We start from the raw sequence: 15,782 nt of genomic DNA on the forward strand, positions 1-15,782 counted from the left end.
GTTCGCCGCAGCCCGGGCGCGTTGTGTGAAGGCCTTTTGGGCCTCTAGGGTGCAGCAGCCGGACAGGGTCGCCTCCCAGTTCTCTCGGGTGTGGTTGGGGTTAGGGGGCAAAGATAGGTTTTTCTAACAGGCCCACACCATGTGGTAGGTGTCAGACACCTCCGAAGACCATAATGGGCGGCGCCTGGCGCAAGCGGAAGCCTTAATTGGCTCGCCATTATGGCAACAAATCAGGTGTGTTCTGCGTGGATGCCTCGGGCCCCCATCCGGGGGGCTGGTATACGGCCGCAGTCGTTCACAACGGGAACACAGTCGATGACCTTACATTCAAGGCCAAATCTATAGCACACGCTGAAGAGGTAGCCATTGCATTGGTCGCCTCAGACCACACTTCTAAATATATCATCACCGACTCACGATGGGCTTGTGGAACGTCGCGCAAGGGTGGACCACCTCCTTAGCCTATAGAATATGTCAAAATTGCAGTTGGGACATGGACCCCGCGTGCCGATATCTCGTCTGGGCTCCTAGCCACCAGGGTCAGCCACCAGGGTCTCGCAGGGAACGAGGCAGCTGACACAGCCGCCCACGCGCATTCTCTCCGGGTTTCCTCGGCACTCGAATCGGCTGAGGACATCGATTCCAATCCGGCATGCACATTCGAAGATATTGTAATTTTTTATCAAAATCGCATCGCAAATACCCTAACTCCTGAAAAGGGTTAGGAAAAGCGAACGAGAGGCTGCTCCTGTGCCTCTTCACTAACACAATGATGTGCCCGGCAGTACTTCAACATTTTGACACCAAATTTACTCTCCAGTGCCAGTACTGTGGGCAGGTGGCTGACAACTACCACATGGTATGTGCCTGCCAACAAAACCCATCCCTTCCCCCATCCCTAAACCTTCCCGGGAAGACTGGGAGGCGACCCTGCTCGGCTGCTGCGACATACAGGCCCAAAGGACGTTAACGCTGCGCGCGCGGGTGGCATCAACCGCCAATAGGAGCCTTGCGCTGCCTAGGGGGCGCCACGAATGGATGGATGGATGGATGAATGGAATGGATGGAATGAATGAATGAACGAACGAATGAACGAACGAACGGACGGACGGACGATGGATGGATGGATGGATGGATGGATGGACGGATGGACGGATGGATGGATGGATGGATGGATAGGTGGGTGCATGGATGGGTGGGTGGATGGATGGATGGATGGATGGATGGATGGATGGATGCGACATACAGGCCCTAAGGACGTTAAGGCTGCGCGCGCGGGTGGCGGCAACCGCCAATAGGAGCCTTAATTGCGCTGCGTAGGGGGCGCCACGAACGGATGGATGGATGGAATGGAAGGAATGAATGGAATGGATGGAATGGATGGATGGACGGACGGACGGACAGATGGATGGATGCTGAACCCTTTGAATCGGGCGGCGGCGCCACAGGCCGCCTAGCCGTGAATAGTAATATATAGGGTGGACCTTTTCTTGCCTTCCTTTCAGCCACCAATCAGCTAACCTCCGTTTGGTTATTTCTACCCTTTTAAAATCTATTTTCCCTTCATTATTCTTAAACCCCAATGCTTTGGCTAAATCTGGCCCATTGCCTTGAACTATGGGGCGGAGCCCTTTACAGGAAATTATTAAGTGTTCAGGCGTTTCCTCATCCTCCCCGCACACCCTGCACAGCGTGTCTATCTCTTGGTACTTGACTCGGTACGTCTTAATCCGCAATACTCCTGTCCTAGCCTCGAACAACAATGGGCTGCCCCTAGAATTATCGTAAATGTTTTTTTTTGGCTATTTCCTGCTTGAAAGTTCAGTACATTTCTAATGCTGATTTAGTCTATATCCCTGTTTTCCACAGACCCCTCGCTGTTTCCTTAACCTTTTTCTTGATAATTCCTGGCTGGTCCCCCTACTGCTGTCCAAATATTTGCTTGCCAATTTTCTTGTCCGCCTTCTCCATCTTGCCGAAAACGTAGCATAACGGACGGTTTCGCTCTCGATCACAGATAAACATATAGCTGTACTCTATATAATTTCAGCTCTGAGCCGGCGGAGCGGGCAACTTAGAGCGAACGGCGTTTCTCTAACCAGTGCATGCATGCACATGATCGCCCTTACCAATCGCATCGTAGCCCCGTTCCGTGCGGCTTGAAAGAAAGCTGTAGAGTTGAACAAGGAAAGTGTTAACTTGTCCGTAGCACCCTACGATGCAAGCGAAAATAGCAGCGGTGACGATGTTTCGGGACGGATGGTACACGGCAAGATCAATGCCGCATGGTTTGAACATTTCGCCGGAAGGCAGCCGCAGCACTTTTTAACGTTAGGCCACTGCTGGTTCACAATGATGTCCGTAACACGTGAAGAATCTTTTCACGCTCACGAAGCGGCAAAGTGAAGCACGAATGGATGTAGAACGCCTGCGAGATACGCGTTGCAGCATAGGCAGAGCCGCCGTTGTACTACCCAGTCAGGCTTTTCTTGGCCGCCACGAGGCGGCGCCACCCTACTCAAAATTCCAGCGCAAGGTCCCTATGGGGTCCCTGAATAGTCTCCACCCAGTATTGTAAGGCCGAGGCCCTCAAGGCTCCGCGTCAAACAAACCCCCCAAAATGTGCAATAAATGTTTTCACCACCACCCACAACCTAGCCCGAGATCTCGTACACCGGGCTGGTGGTGCTGGTGAAAACATTTATTGTTATATGTACAGATAGGTACAGACACTGGGTGGGATGCCTAGACAGGAATTTCATTAGCGTTTGCCGCCGCCCGGGCGCGCCTTTTGGGCCTCTAGGGTGCAGCAGCCGGACAGGGTCGCCTCCCAGTTCTCTCGGGTGGGGTTGGGGATAGGGGGCAAAGATGGGTTTTCTGGCAGGCCTACACCATGTAGTGTCAGACCCCTCCCCACAGTACGAGCATGGCCTGTCAAATTGTGGATCAAAACGTTTCAGAGGGAGTGACACCGGAGCAAGGCAAACAAGAGGACCTCATCAGCTATAGCGAAATAACAACACACTACAGACTGAGCAGGAGAGTCCACCAACAGACCCTACGTTAGGCAAAGAAATAGCCGTAGCATGAAAAAAGCTACAGACAAATACATACCCGAACCCAGTTCTAGTCAACCATATACGGCCGGAAATACGATCAGACCTATGTTCATTATCTAAGGAAAGGGGATCACTACATCACATATGGGAATGTGTGAAGCCGCCAGGCAGGGCTAAAAATATAAATAAAAACATCTGGGAGACACTTCTGCGAGGTTCAGGCCCAAGAGCCCAAAGAGAAATTGCTCGACTGGCCGAAGATGCCGCCGCAGTCTAAGAACTACCGGCCTGCAACTAAGGCAACTGTCCCACCTTCCAGGTCTAACCCCTGAAGAGCGGGATAGTCACTCTGTTGGACAAATAAGTTATCTCTCTCTCCTGTGAACCAATTAAAATGACGCCTATAACACGTTTTTCCAACTATTGATGAACATATATGACCCGTCGTGGTGGTGCAGTGGTAAGACGCCCGACTACTCTGCCGGAGTTGCTGGGTTCGAACCTAACCTCAGCGGCTGCGTTTCGATGGAGGCGAAAAGTGGCGTCCGTGTGCATATGTGTGATGTCAGCGCACGTTAAAGATTCCCAGGTGGTTGAAATTACTCCTTAGCCCTCTAATATGGCTCCCCTTTCGTTCTTTCCACTTTCACTCCCACCTTCCTCCCTTCCCGCCAACATTTGAGTTAACCCAAATTTGACCAAAATTGACGTCTAACCTAATTCGAGTATGGGCAATGGTAGGCTCCAAATTCAGATGGACCACCCTCAAAATGTGGCCCCCTGGACCCCAACATTCGACCGTCCATATTTAACCCTGGTGTCTAGCCTAACTGAGTATGAACAACTAAATGTGACTTCCAAATTTAAATGGGTAATCTCAAAAATTGCCCCCCCCCCCCCCCTCGACCTCCACGATTTGACCTCCTCCAAATTTAACCAGAATTGGGGTCTAACCTCAGGTTCGAGTTTCTGGCTCCGAACCCGACTTCCGGCAGCTGTGTTTCGATGGAGGTGACACAGAGAGCTGTTCATGTACCGTGCAATGACAGTGCACGTTAAAGATCCACAGGTAGTCGAAATTACTCCCTTACCCTCTACTATGGCTCCTCTCTCTACTTTTCACTCCTCTTTTTCTTTCTTCCCATATACGGTTCAGGTGCCCACAGAACAAGTGTGACAGATGCTGCACCTTCCCTTTCCTTGAACCAGTTATTATTAACCTAATTTGAGCATAACAACTTAGTAGTCACTTCAAAATTTTGGTGGACCATATACCTGAAATTTGGACCCCAAAAACTGAGTCCTAATTTGACCAAAACTGGTGGTTCCAGCGGTGGCGTAGCGATAGGACATCCGCCTCGTATGCAAGAGGACCGGGGCTCAAATCCCGGTGCCGCGCAATTCTCTACCGGAAAAAAAAATCCGTGTGTCCATGGAATTGCATAAACAGGTTTGGGGTGCGACCACCGTGGGTGCGACCTAAAGCCGGCGAACACCTCCGGCAACGCTCCCTCACCAGAACAGGAGTTGGCCACCCTAGTGCAGTAATTGGCCGCAACCTCTCATGATTAGTTCCATAAAACCCCGGCCCTCAGTCACCAGCGGCTCCGGAACTGACCACGGCGGCGGTGAGACCTGTGACGCAGCAGGGGGTGCTAAGAATTCCTGGCTCCGCTGGACAGGCCGCCATTGGAAACTGACCCTGGCAACGTTTAACGCTAGAACCCTAGCTAGTGAAGCTAGTTTAGTGGTGCTTTTAGACAAACTAGAGGGTATGAAATGTGATGTCATAGGGCTTAGTGAGGTTAGGAGGCCGAATGAGGCATATACTGCACTGAAGGATGGGCATGTAATGTGTTATCGAGGTTTACCGGAGAGCCGAGAACTAGGAGTAGGTTTCCTTGTCAATAAGTATATAGCGGGTAATATAGATGAATTATACAGTCTTAATGAGAGGGTGGCAAGCATCGTAATTAGGCTTAATAAGCGGCATAAACTGAAAGTTGTACAGGCCTATGCACATAGATGACCAGGCAGTTCAAAGCTTCTACGAAGATGTAGAATCGGCAATGCGAAAAGTAAAGATGCAGTATACTGTAGTAATAGACGATTTCAATGCCACGGTAGGGAAAAAGCAGGCAGACCAGGCAGTAGGTGACTATGACATTGGTTCTAGGAATAGCAGGGGGTTGTTACTAGTCGAGTTTGCAGAGCGCAATAACTTAAGAATCATGAATACCTTCTTCAGCAAACGGAAGAACCGGAAATTGACATGGAAAAGTCCTAACGGGAAGAATAAAAATGAAATTGACTTCATACTGTGTTCAACCCCTGCCATTATGCAAGATGTAGAGGTAATTGGGAAAGTGCGATGCAGTAACCACAGGATGGTGAGGTTCCGAATTAACCTAAATCTGAAGAAGGAACGCAACAGATTAGTAAGAAAGAAACCCGTCAACGAATTAGCGGTGAGGGAGAGGGCAGAAGAGTTCAGGATCTCGCTACAGAATAGATATTCAGCTCTAACCGAGGATGGCGAAATTACCCTAGAAGCAATGAACAATAATTTCAGAGATCATTACTGAGTGCGCTGTAGAAGTAGGCGGTAGGATAGTTAGAGAGGATATCCGTAAGCTGTCTAAAGGAGACGAAAGGTTTGATTAAGAAACGCCAGAGTATGAAAGCGTCCAAATCAACAGACTAGATAGAATTGGCCAACATATCAAAGCTAATCAATAAGCGCAAGGTGGCCGATATACGGAAGTATAACATGGAGAAAATTGAGCATGCTGTAAAGAACGGGGGAAGCCTTAAAGCGGTAAAGAAGAAATTGGGCATAGGCAAAAACCAGATGTATGCGATAAGGGACAAAGCGGGCAACGTCATCACTAATATGGAAAAGATAGTCAAAATAGCCGAGCAGTTCTATACAGCTCTCTACAGTAGCCAAAGTAGTCAGGACCGTAATGAGAATGGCGGTAGGGAAAAACCATCAGACGTTCCACCAGTGACGAAGGACGATGTCAAGAAAGCACTAGAAACTATGAAAAGGGGGAAATCAGCTGGAGAGGATCATATAACTACAGATTTGCTGAAGGACGGGGGGATATCGTGCTAGAAAAACTGGCCACCCTAGATACGCAGTGCCTGGTGTCATCGACGGCACCAGAACCATGGAAGAATGCAAACATTATCCTCATACATACGAAAAAGGCACAAAGGACCTTAAAAATCACAAACCAATCAGTTTACTGCCTGTTACATACCATATGGTATTTACTACAGTAATCGCTAATAGAATCAGGACAACCTGAGACTGCAATCCAGCAGGTTTTCGGAAACGGTACTCTACTATAGCTCATATCCATACCATCAACCAGGTGATAGAAAAATGCTCTGAATATAACCAGCCCTTATACATAGCATTTATTGATTTCGAAAAAGCATTTGACTCAGTAGAAACCTCTGCGGTGATGCAGGCATTGCGAAATCAGGGAGTAGACGAGCCGCACGTGAAAGTGCAGGAAGATATATATAGTTGCTTCACAGCAACCACAGTTCTGCATTAAGAAAGTAACAAAATTCCCATAAAGAAAGGTGTTAGGCAAGAAGACACGATCTCCCCAGTACTATTCACAGCTTGCTTAGAGGAAGTATTCAGAGACTTGGAATGGGAGCAGTTAGGGATAAGAGTAGGTGTAGAATACCTCAGTAATCTGCGATTTGCTAATGACATTGCCTTGCTACTAAATCGGGGGATGAACTGCAAATAATGATTGATGACCTAGACAGGAAAAGTAGAAAGGTAAGCTTGAAAATCAATATGCAGAAGACTAAGGTAATGTTCAACAGCCTCAGAAAGGAACAGCAGTTTACTTTAGGTAGCGAAGCACTGAAAGTAGTAAGCGAATATGTCTACTTAAAACAGGTAGTAACCGCAGATCCGGACCATGAAAAGGAAATAACAAGAAGAATAAGATTGTGATGGAATGCATTTGGCAAGCACTCGCAGATTATAACTAGCAGCTTACCGGTATCGCTCAAGAGGAAAGTATACAACAGTTGCATCTTACCTGTACTCACTTATGGGGCTGAAACGTGGAGGTTAATCAAGACAGTTCTATTAAGTTGAGGACAACACAGAGGGCTATGGAACAAAAAATGGTATGGTGAACATTAAGAAATAGGAAGCGTGCATAGTGGGTCAGAGAACTAACTCAAGTTACTGACATTGTAGTGGAAATCAAGAAAAGAAATGGGCATGGGTAGGACATGTAGTGCGAAGAGAGGATAACCGATGGTCGCTTAGGGTAACAAATTGGATTCCAAGAGAAAGAAAGCGTAGCAGGGGGCGGCAGAAAGTTAGGTGGAGGGATGAGTTTAAGAAGTTAGCAGGGATCAAGTGGATGCAGCTAGCACAGAACCGGGTTAATGAAGTAATATGGGAGAGGCCCTTGCCCTGCAGTGGGTATAGTCAGGCTGATGATGATGGTGATGATAATTTGACTATGGCCAACTAAGTAGTGACTTCCAAATTTAGTTGCGCCATCCCCAAAACTAGTCATGCTCATGCATTTTCTGCATGCGGAAGGCTACATGCACCTTGGAATTTTTCACCTGCCCTGCATTGTCCCTGGTAGGTGAGCATGGTCTTGAAAGGCAGTGTATGCCTGTTCTCTTCCTGGAGCATTTCCCACATGCAGGGTAATGAAGACAGTGTCGATATCTTGCCTACCTACTGACAACGAACAAGAGGCATTTTTGTGAGTGTGCCGTACTAGTGTAAAAAAATTTCCTGCTTTACATTTCACTCCCTTCAGGTGCATTCCTGCAAAAAAGTGCTTTGACGCAAATGGCATTGTTTGTGTGGACCAATGGTTGGCTGAATGTGTGGGTGCGCTGCGGCAACGTGGTGTTCAAAAACATTTCCTGCACACCATGGCGAGGATTACCGACAGCCTCCCGGCGTATTTGCCAGCGCCCACCCAGACATCAAAAGCATACGAAGCGTCGAGAACCACCAGACCTTCGAGGCTGCATGTACTGAAGGGCGAGCCTGTCTGACACAGCTGCTGCGAAGAATAGTGCAGGTAATAAAGGTGGTCACACAGGGTTTTTTGCTGCATACTTGTGCCTTGCATGTTTGTGAAGAAGTGTGCAATAAGGGCATGCTCCAGCTACATCCAACTCTTAAGAAAGCATATCATGGCTCAGTGGTTTGACTCATAAAAATGAAATAGTGTTAACAAGTGCCTTCGACCATCTCTTCAGCCTTTTGGAGAAGGTAGAAGACTACGTAGAAAAGTTCACTGTTCTTAAGGTTGCATTCTTCAATGTCTACATGAACAACACAGAAAGTATAATGCACGATAGATGAATTCTTTCTGCTAACGCGGATTGTCCATCACATTTTCTACATCAGAAGTTGGCCACTTAGGCTTTCAGGAGCCAGCTACATCTTTTAACCACAGAAAAAGCATGATCACTCAGGGACATGAGTGCCTGCATTATGTCTGGCCAGCAGGGGACAAACATAGTTGAAAAGCGACAAGCTGCTGTTGAAATATCCATCTCAATATCTGTAATAAGGCTTTTCAATCTTGACTTTCATGAATAAATAGTCACTCCAACTGCACCTTTCCCACTAATAATTAAAAGAAGTCTGCATTAATTTTTCCTTGTTTACATTTTGCCTCAGTCATCGAGGAGAATGACATCAGTGATATGTAAAGTAGTACACACATTAGGATACATAGGCATTTATTATAAGGAACATTCTGATCTTGACCAAAGTTTTTTTTGCATTGCCTACTTTCTTTAGGTGCACTTACTGCGCTTGACTCTCCTGGGTTTTGCGGAGTGATAAAATCCACTTTTAAAAGATTGTGATTAAGCCTCACTAACTGGAGATGCGATAAACACCTAAAATGAAAACAGAAACACATTCTAATGGCAGATAAGCCAAAACAAAAGAGAATAATTCAGTGCAAGTCACAATCTGCTACTGGAATGAAACGAGCAAGGACTGAAGACTAGAAAATGCTGCAAGAACAAATGAAGCCTATACGCAGCGCGACACTGCAAGAAGAAAAAATGAACATAAGAAAAACTGTGAAACCATAGGAAAGCAATTTAGAAACGACAGAATGGTCCTTTCAAGCAAACGTCTGCGGTGTTTATTTACTACTTGCTGAATTCGAAGAACACATTCACAGAGACTGACTGCTGGTACGATGAGCCATGCGGTGCATCAATATCAGGCAGCACCCTTGAATCTGCCACAGATTTCTACACATGATGTTCCAGGAACACGGAATACACATATTTCTATGATGGCAGTGTATAGCATGCAGTGCAAATACCACACATATGTTGTCATCAAATGTTTTGCTACAAAGACTGATTTGATAGTAAATTTTCCTTCGTTATCTTTCTTGTAACTTCCGTCCAAGTAATAACATCAACCAAAATATACTATCAATATTCGTGTATATGTTTACACTTTCTGCTCCGATCTGTGCCATAAATTGCCAGAAGTTACTCTTGCCCTTATATGAAACTTCTGGCATTGGTACAAGACTCTGGTGGTACATAAACTTTATTGCTACAGGTGTTACTTGGATACGTTATTTTTTAATCAGTTAGCTTGGCCTAATCCTGGACCGCAAAAGCAATTTTGACAATATTTCTCAGTTAACACATCACTTATAATTAGAGTAAAGAAATTCCTGAACAATACTTTACAGCTGTTGCAGTCAGTGTCATCAACATGTGATGTAGAAGCATTGGTATGTTTCCCTCATTAAACTGTACCATCACTTTGCAAAAGCTGTTAAATCAAGGATCCTTTGGCTAAGAGGTTGTTATTAAAGATTTTGGCACAAATCAGAGAAGCAGCCCCTCAAGGCATAGGAACATAGTTTAGATGGGTAGTATCAACATAGCAGCAGCCACCTTGTTCAAATCTAGAAGCAGAATGGAAACATGTATCCTTTTCTAATCCATCAATCGAAGCCAGCTTCGACAGGCTCAGGGATGCCTCGTCTAGTAATCAGTCACCACACTTATGATGTCACATAAAACTTGTTTATAAGACTTGCTTGCAGACTACTGGTAACCATGCACCCATGCATGATCAGGCAATCTGCATCATAATAAATTTGATGGCATGCACTGTACAATTGTATCAAGGTACGCACTGTATGTACTTCTACAAAATGTCAGGTTGTTCTCAAAAATTGTGGGCTTATGCTGGCTAAACCTACTAGTTATCTGAGTGGCAGCTCTGTTAAGCATGGCTGCACTTTAGTATGGCCTTATAAATCTGCTTCTACCTGGCAAGGTGTATCGGCATAGAGATCAGAGTTAGCAGGCGCCTGTTCCAGAATTGACCCACTCAGAATTCCACATGCCTCAGCCATGGCTAGACATAAAGACTATCTGCTGGCAGTGCAGCGGTTATACCCTTGTCTAGTCATGTGGCTGACAGTGGCAAGGCTCCAAGTGAGCACAGCTGAGTTGCCTCTCCACAGCGGATCATGGGGTGTGACGTCACACAGACACTCACCTCTACTCTGGTGGCTGAAGGTTAAAGTTGCGCCAAACTTGACCTTGGGAGCTGCAGTGCGAAAGTAGAGCTTCCACTCGAAAATCAATAATAATAATTTGTTCACAGTAAGGGAAAGGCACAGTATCTGTCACAATTGTTTCTGTGGACACCTGAACTGCTGGCAATAGGGGAAGAGAGGAAGGTGGCAGTGAAACTGGAAAGAGGAGCCATTTAATTCCAGAGTAATTTCGACCACCTGGGGATCTTACAGGCACTAACACAGAACACAGATGCCTCTCCATTTTGCCTCCATCGAAACGCAGCCACCAACAGTCAGGATCAAAATGATTGTATTTCTCAGTGCTATCCCGGAGTGTCACCAAGCTGCCCTTCATTATCACATAGTTAGACCGGACTATGTTTGGCACTACCAGCCCAAGTAGACTGCCTTCAAATGTTGATTCATTTTTAGATATCATTGCTACTACAGACTACTAAAGGTACTGCAGGGCTTGGCCTTATATTGGTTTATAGGGCTTAACATCCCAAAGCGACTCAGGCTATCAGAGACACTGTAGTGGAACGCTCCGGAAATTTCAACAACCTGGGATTTCTTAATGTGTACTGACATTCCACAGCCACCTTGCTTTTTGCCTCAATGATAGAAAAGCAGCCAGGATTCAATTGCACATTCTTGGGCACAGTAGTTGAACCCCCAAACACTGCACCACCACGGCAGAATGCATAACACTCTATTTCAGGCAGTCTCTCAAACAAAACGGAAGTGTGCACCACTGAGCAGCCAGGTCTGGCTAATGCAGTGTATGTCTGCAACCCCGCTCATAACAAGAGTAGCACCATGAGACCTCACCCTAAGGCCATGCATTCCCACTGTTACACTCCTGGATGAATTAACATTTGCTGGCATGACATAGTGGTTTGGACATTTGTCTTAGCTTGGCTTAAAAATGTGTTTAAGCATCCACCAGCCTGGCGCCTGGCTTTCCTCAGGGGTGTACACTCGGGAGCCATCGTAGCGGTGGCCTTGTGGTAGAACATCTGCCTCACAATAATCATTATAAGCTGGATTTACTTGCTGTAAAGTGAAGGCCTCTCCCATATTCCTCCAATTAACCCGATCCTGTGCTAGCTGCATCCACTAGACCCCTGCAAACGTTTTCACCTCATCTGCCACACCTAACTTTCTGCCACCACCTGCTACACTTTCCTTTCCTTGCAATCCAAATTGTTACCTTAGCGACCATCAGTTATCCTCTTTTTGCACTACCTGCCCTGCCCATTTCTGCTGTTTGATTTCCACTAGAATGTCATTATTTCTCTCACCCGCTCTGCACACTTCCTATCTTTTAACATTACACCTACCATTTTCCATTCCATAGCTCTCTGCATTGTCCTGAACTAAAGTAGAACTCTTCGTCAGTCTCCATGTTTCAGCAATAGGTGAGTGCCAGTAAGATGCAACTGTTATATACCTTCCTTTTGATTGATACTAGTAATCTGCTAGCCATTATCTGCGAGTAATTGCCAAATGCGCTCAACCCCAATCTTAAGACGAAAGCCTTACTTGACTATTCATGATTTCATGTCATCAGAAAGTGGATGCAGAACTTGTCTGCATATTTGCATTGTTGAGTCAAGAGTTAAGAGAAAAGAATGACTGTATGAGAGGATGAAAAAATGTCGGTAAATACCAAACTTGGCCGATGTAGAGTGATTAGCTAATTAGAGGTAAAAAATCAATTAAACGTCAAAAAAGCCAGATGTCAATATAGAGCAGGGATGTACAAAATTATCAGTGATGTCAGACTAGAGTGGAGGTCGTCAAGGTTGTGGCAAAAGATGCACAAGCAAGGCGAACAAAGGGTTGGAATAGATTAACATGAATGAACGATAATAAGACAGCATTTGCCAAAAACATGTCACAAAAAGGGTATGCTCGTGGTTGCCACGCAGACTGCCGCAGCTCACACCATGACACACCCCAGCAAAATGACGCCATGGAAGAGGGCAGCGGAGCGATAACATTGTGGGGAGAGAGCAGTGGCGCAATGGAAAAGACCCAGAAAGTTTGTTTCAGGCGTGGCCCGTCAGAATGTCACGTGGCTATGAGAATGCAGCACGTTAGGAGCAACGCCACACTGCCAATCCCACACTTGAATGAGCACTGCAACGAATGCGCGTCAAGGAATGCCATGCAACAGGAGCAACAGTGTACCATCCAAATTTCATACTCGCAGGAGAAAGTATGACAGATACTGTGCTTTTCTTTTCCTGTAAACCAGTTATAATTATACATAGCAATGTGACAAACGCACACCAAGGAAAGCGTATTTCCACTGTGCAGCACGAGCCATGGCCTTGCTAGCAAAACCTCTACAAGGGGCGCGCAATATTGTGTGAAGCAGCAGTGCTCCAGTGGATTCTGCCATGCTCTTGCAATGTTTTCTTACTTAATTCCTGTTGATGGTCTGGATCTGTGATTACTACCTGTCCTAAGTAGATATATTCACCTATCACTTTCAGTGCTTCACTACACTGCTGTTTCTTGCCGAGCCTTACCTTAGTCTTCTGCAAAATTGGAAAGTGCCAGGCTTTCTCCCTGCTTGGAAAAGGGGCCATGAACCAAAAAGTTACATTGATGTGTCATTCATTCTGCCATCGGACAGCCATAAGTCTGCTTCATGGGGCAGAAGCATACATGTGGCCATTTTTTTTAAAGGACGCTTGGGCGACTGTCATTCTGACCTCAACAGTGGACAAGCGGCCACTAAATAGAGATACATGTGCAATCAATCCAGCACTAGTGGCATCCTCCCAGGTATTCCCCCCTGAGAGAACTGGTTGCTGGGTGGGGGAAAACGTGCGCACGGTTTTTCACCTGTTGGGCGGCCAGTGGTGGGTTTCGAACCTGCCACCTCCTGCAGCCAAGGTGGGCGACGAAACCATTGGGCCATGGCTGCGGTGTGCAGGTGTGTACGGCCTTTGGTGCAATGTGCATGAGCATGTTGAACATCCAAGCGACCTACACACTTTCCATGTCGAACCATTATTCAAGGGAAATTATCGCTGAAGGCCATGTTTGTACTCTGTGACCTGATCCTGTACAAATTCTCACCAACTGCACAGTTCCTGACTGGTTACTTTTAAAATTGCTTATCATAATATGCAATAGCATGGTATTGCCAGCATGACTGTATAAACAAAATCTTTTTCCGTGCAGGTAAAGACAAATGTGTGGCTACACAGAAAGCAGGAATTAGCAATAGGCGTTAAAAAACATGATTTATGTTTTGAAACTTCGACATTCATCTTTGTTTTGGCTGTGCCAAAAGATGCAGCTGCCGCACCAAAACTCACTCAGACTCACAGGCCCACATGGACCCCATGCTCCCAGCAAACCATTCCCTATAGAAACAATATGCCTATTGGTGGAAATAACCTAAAAAGCAATTGTCTTATTGGACACATTTAGTGTGGGGAGATCGACTAGTATCTTTAAATTTAGTGGTAACATCCGAAACTGTTACGTTATTCTCCCACGCGGCAGGATCGAAAGTCTTTTCTCTTTGTGAACCTTGGCTCTTCTTCGGGCTGCAGTTCTCTTCCTCACTCAAACCTCTCTAGGCAGATGCAAACAAAGAACGGACATCGAAGGTTTTGCCGGCTGTTTGTCTAGATTTGTCCATACACATGCACAGAGCCATGTGCATTAGTCAGGGTATATCAGTTAATCAGGACAGCAGCCTCGGAAATTATTTGTCTGCGGCTAGGCTTCTGGAGCATAAAACACTTTTTTTTTTTTATTCAGCATAGCTCGATATGCTGCTAGTCCGTATAAGGAGCGTCAGTCACAGGTCATCAAGCGTCACCGCAAACACTGTAATGGTCTCAACTGAGAAGGAAAGTGGCATTATCTCTGCTGGAATGAGCACCATACAAGTCGCTTGAAGGGAACATAATGTAAATGCAAGGATTACTGTACTCACATCAGTGACATCTCGAGTGGAGCAGCGAAACTCAGTCTTAATTTTTTTTTGTCTCGATTGTTGCCTTTTGCGTTATGCCCTTTATTGCTGGTTGTTTGATACAGACTGATTAGAAGCCTCTATGATGTAGCACAGGTTAGCACAGTGTTGGCCGAGCACTTAGTCTGCCTCTCTAAATACAACTTTCATGCAAGCAATTCTGCAGTATTTTTTGCCAGCCTCCAAGCATAGCGGTATGGTACTCAATCAACAAAGCTGAAATAAATGACTAATAGAGTGTTCAATATTTTGATCACCCAAGGACCTTTGGTTAAGAACAAGTTTGTTCAGACCTGACTCTGCCAGACAATTCCAAAAACTTAGAGAAGATTCACTTCCACAAAGAACCGTGACATGGGTCCAGTGCAGGCAGGCAGGCAGATGAAGAAAACAATAAAAATTTCGAGTTAAAAAAAAAAAAAACTAAAAACCAGCACGTAACCAGTCAGAGTGCACTCAAAGTATTGTGACGTACACAATGCCATAAAAGCAAAGCCCAGAGAGTGGCTCCACGATATTGCAGTTCAACAGGTACAGAGCTCTGCTGGCAATGTCCATAGCTTGAATGTTCAGTCAGCATTGGCAATGTTTTTGTCATGCCCACTTAGGTACTTCCTATCATTCCACGTGACGAACAGTTTATGATCATAGAGAGCATATACATATACATAGTTAGGGGAAGGAACAACTTATGAACTCTGAATAAAAGTGGAATTCGAATTGAACTAAAAGCAAAATTCTCCCCAGACTTTATATAATAAGATTTCTCTAAGTTTTTCTGGATTCACAACCGCTGAATCTTTCTTCTATCCTCTCGATATGAACAATAAATGGGCAGGTACCACAGGCATATCAGTAAAACTTTTCACCAAAACTTGGAAAGACCTGCTTGTTTCCAAGGTTGGCGAGTGCCAAATAGAGACGGGCAATCTTCTCTATGTGTGAAGGAGAGGGCAGAGGTTGGAAGGTCACTGACGGTTGCAATAAAAACAAGCGAGCAAGGTGACTACCATGGCATACGAAGGCCCAATCAGTGAGTAGCAACCAGTTTTCACTCATTGAGGTCCTATGCCCGCAAACATGAAAACGATGTCTAATATTTTGTAATTCCATGTCAGTGATAGAACT

General features: G+C 45.7%; 1 protein-coding gene across 1 annotated transcript in view; it reads right to left on the reverse strand.

Moving 5' to 3' along the window:
- Nucleotides 1–9,242: 9,242 nt before the first annotated feature.
- Nucleotides 9,243–15,782, reverse strand: part of LOC146178957 (uncharacterized) — a 34,490-nt gene continuing 27,950 nt past the window's right edge. Inside the window, exons 5-6 of the mRNA XM_084580082.1 lie at nt 10,547–10,677; nt 9,243–9,347 (exon numbers count right to left, since the gene is read on the reverse strand). Coding sequence (XP_084436208.1) covers nt 9,243–9,347; nt 10,547–10,677 — 236 coding nt within the window. The remainder of the gene's footprint in view (nt 9,348–10,546; nt 10,678–15,782) is intronic.

Source organism: Amblyomma maculatum, chromosome 9, assembly GCF_055883805.1.
Source record: "Amblyomma maculatum isolate TAMU_Amacu chromosome 9, ASM5588380v1, whole genome shotgun sequence".
Taxonomy (NCBI): domain Eukaryota; kingdom Metazoa; phylum Arthropoda; class Arachnida; order Ixodida; family Ixodidae; genus Amblyomma; species Amblyomma maculatum.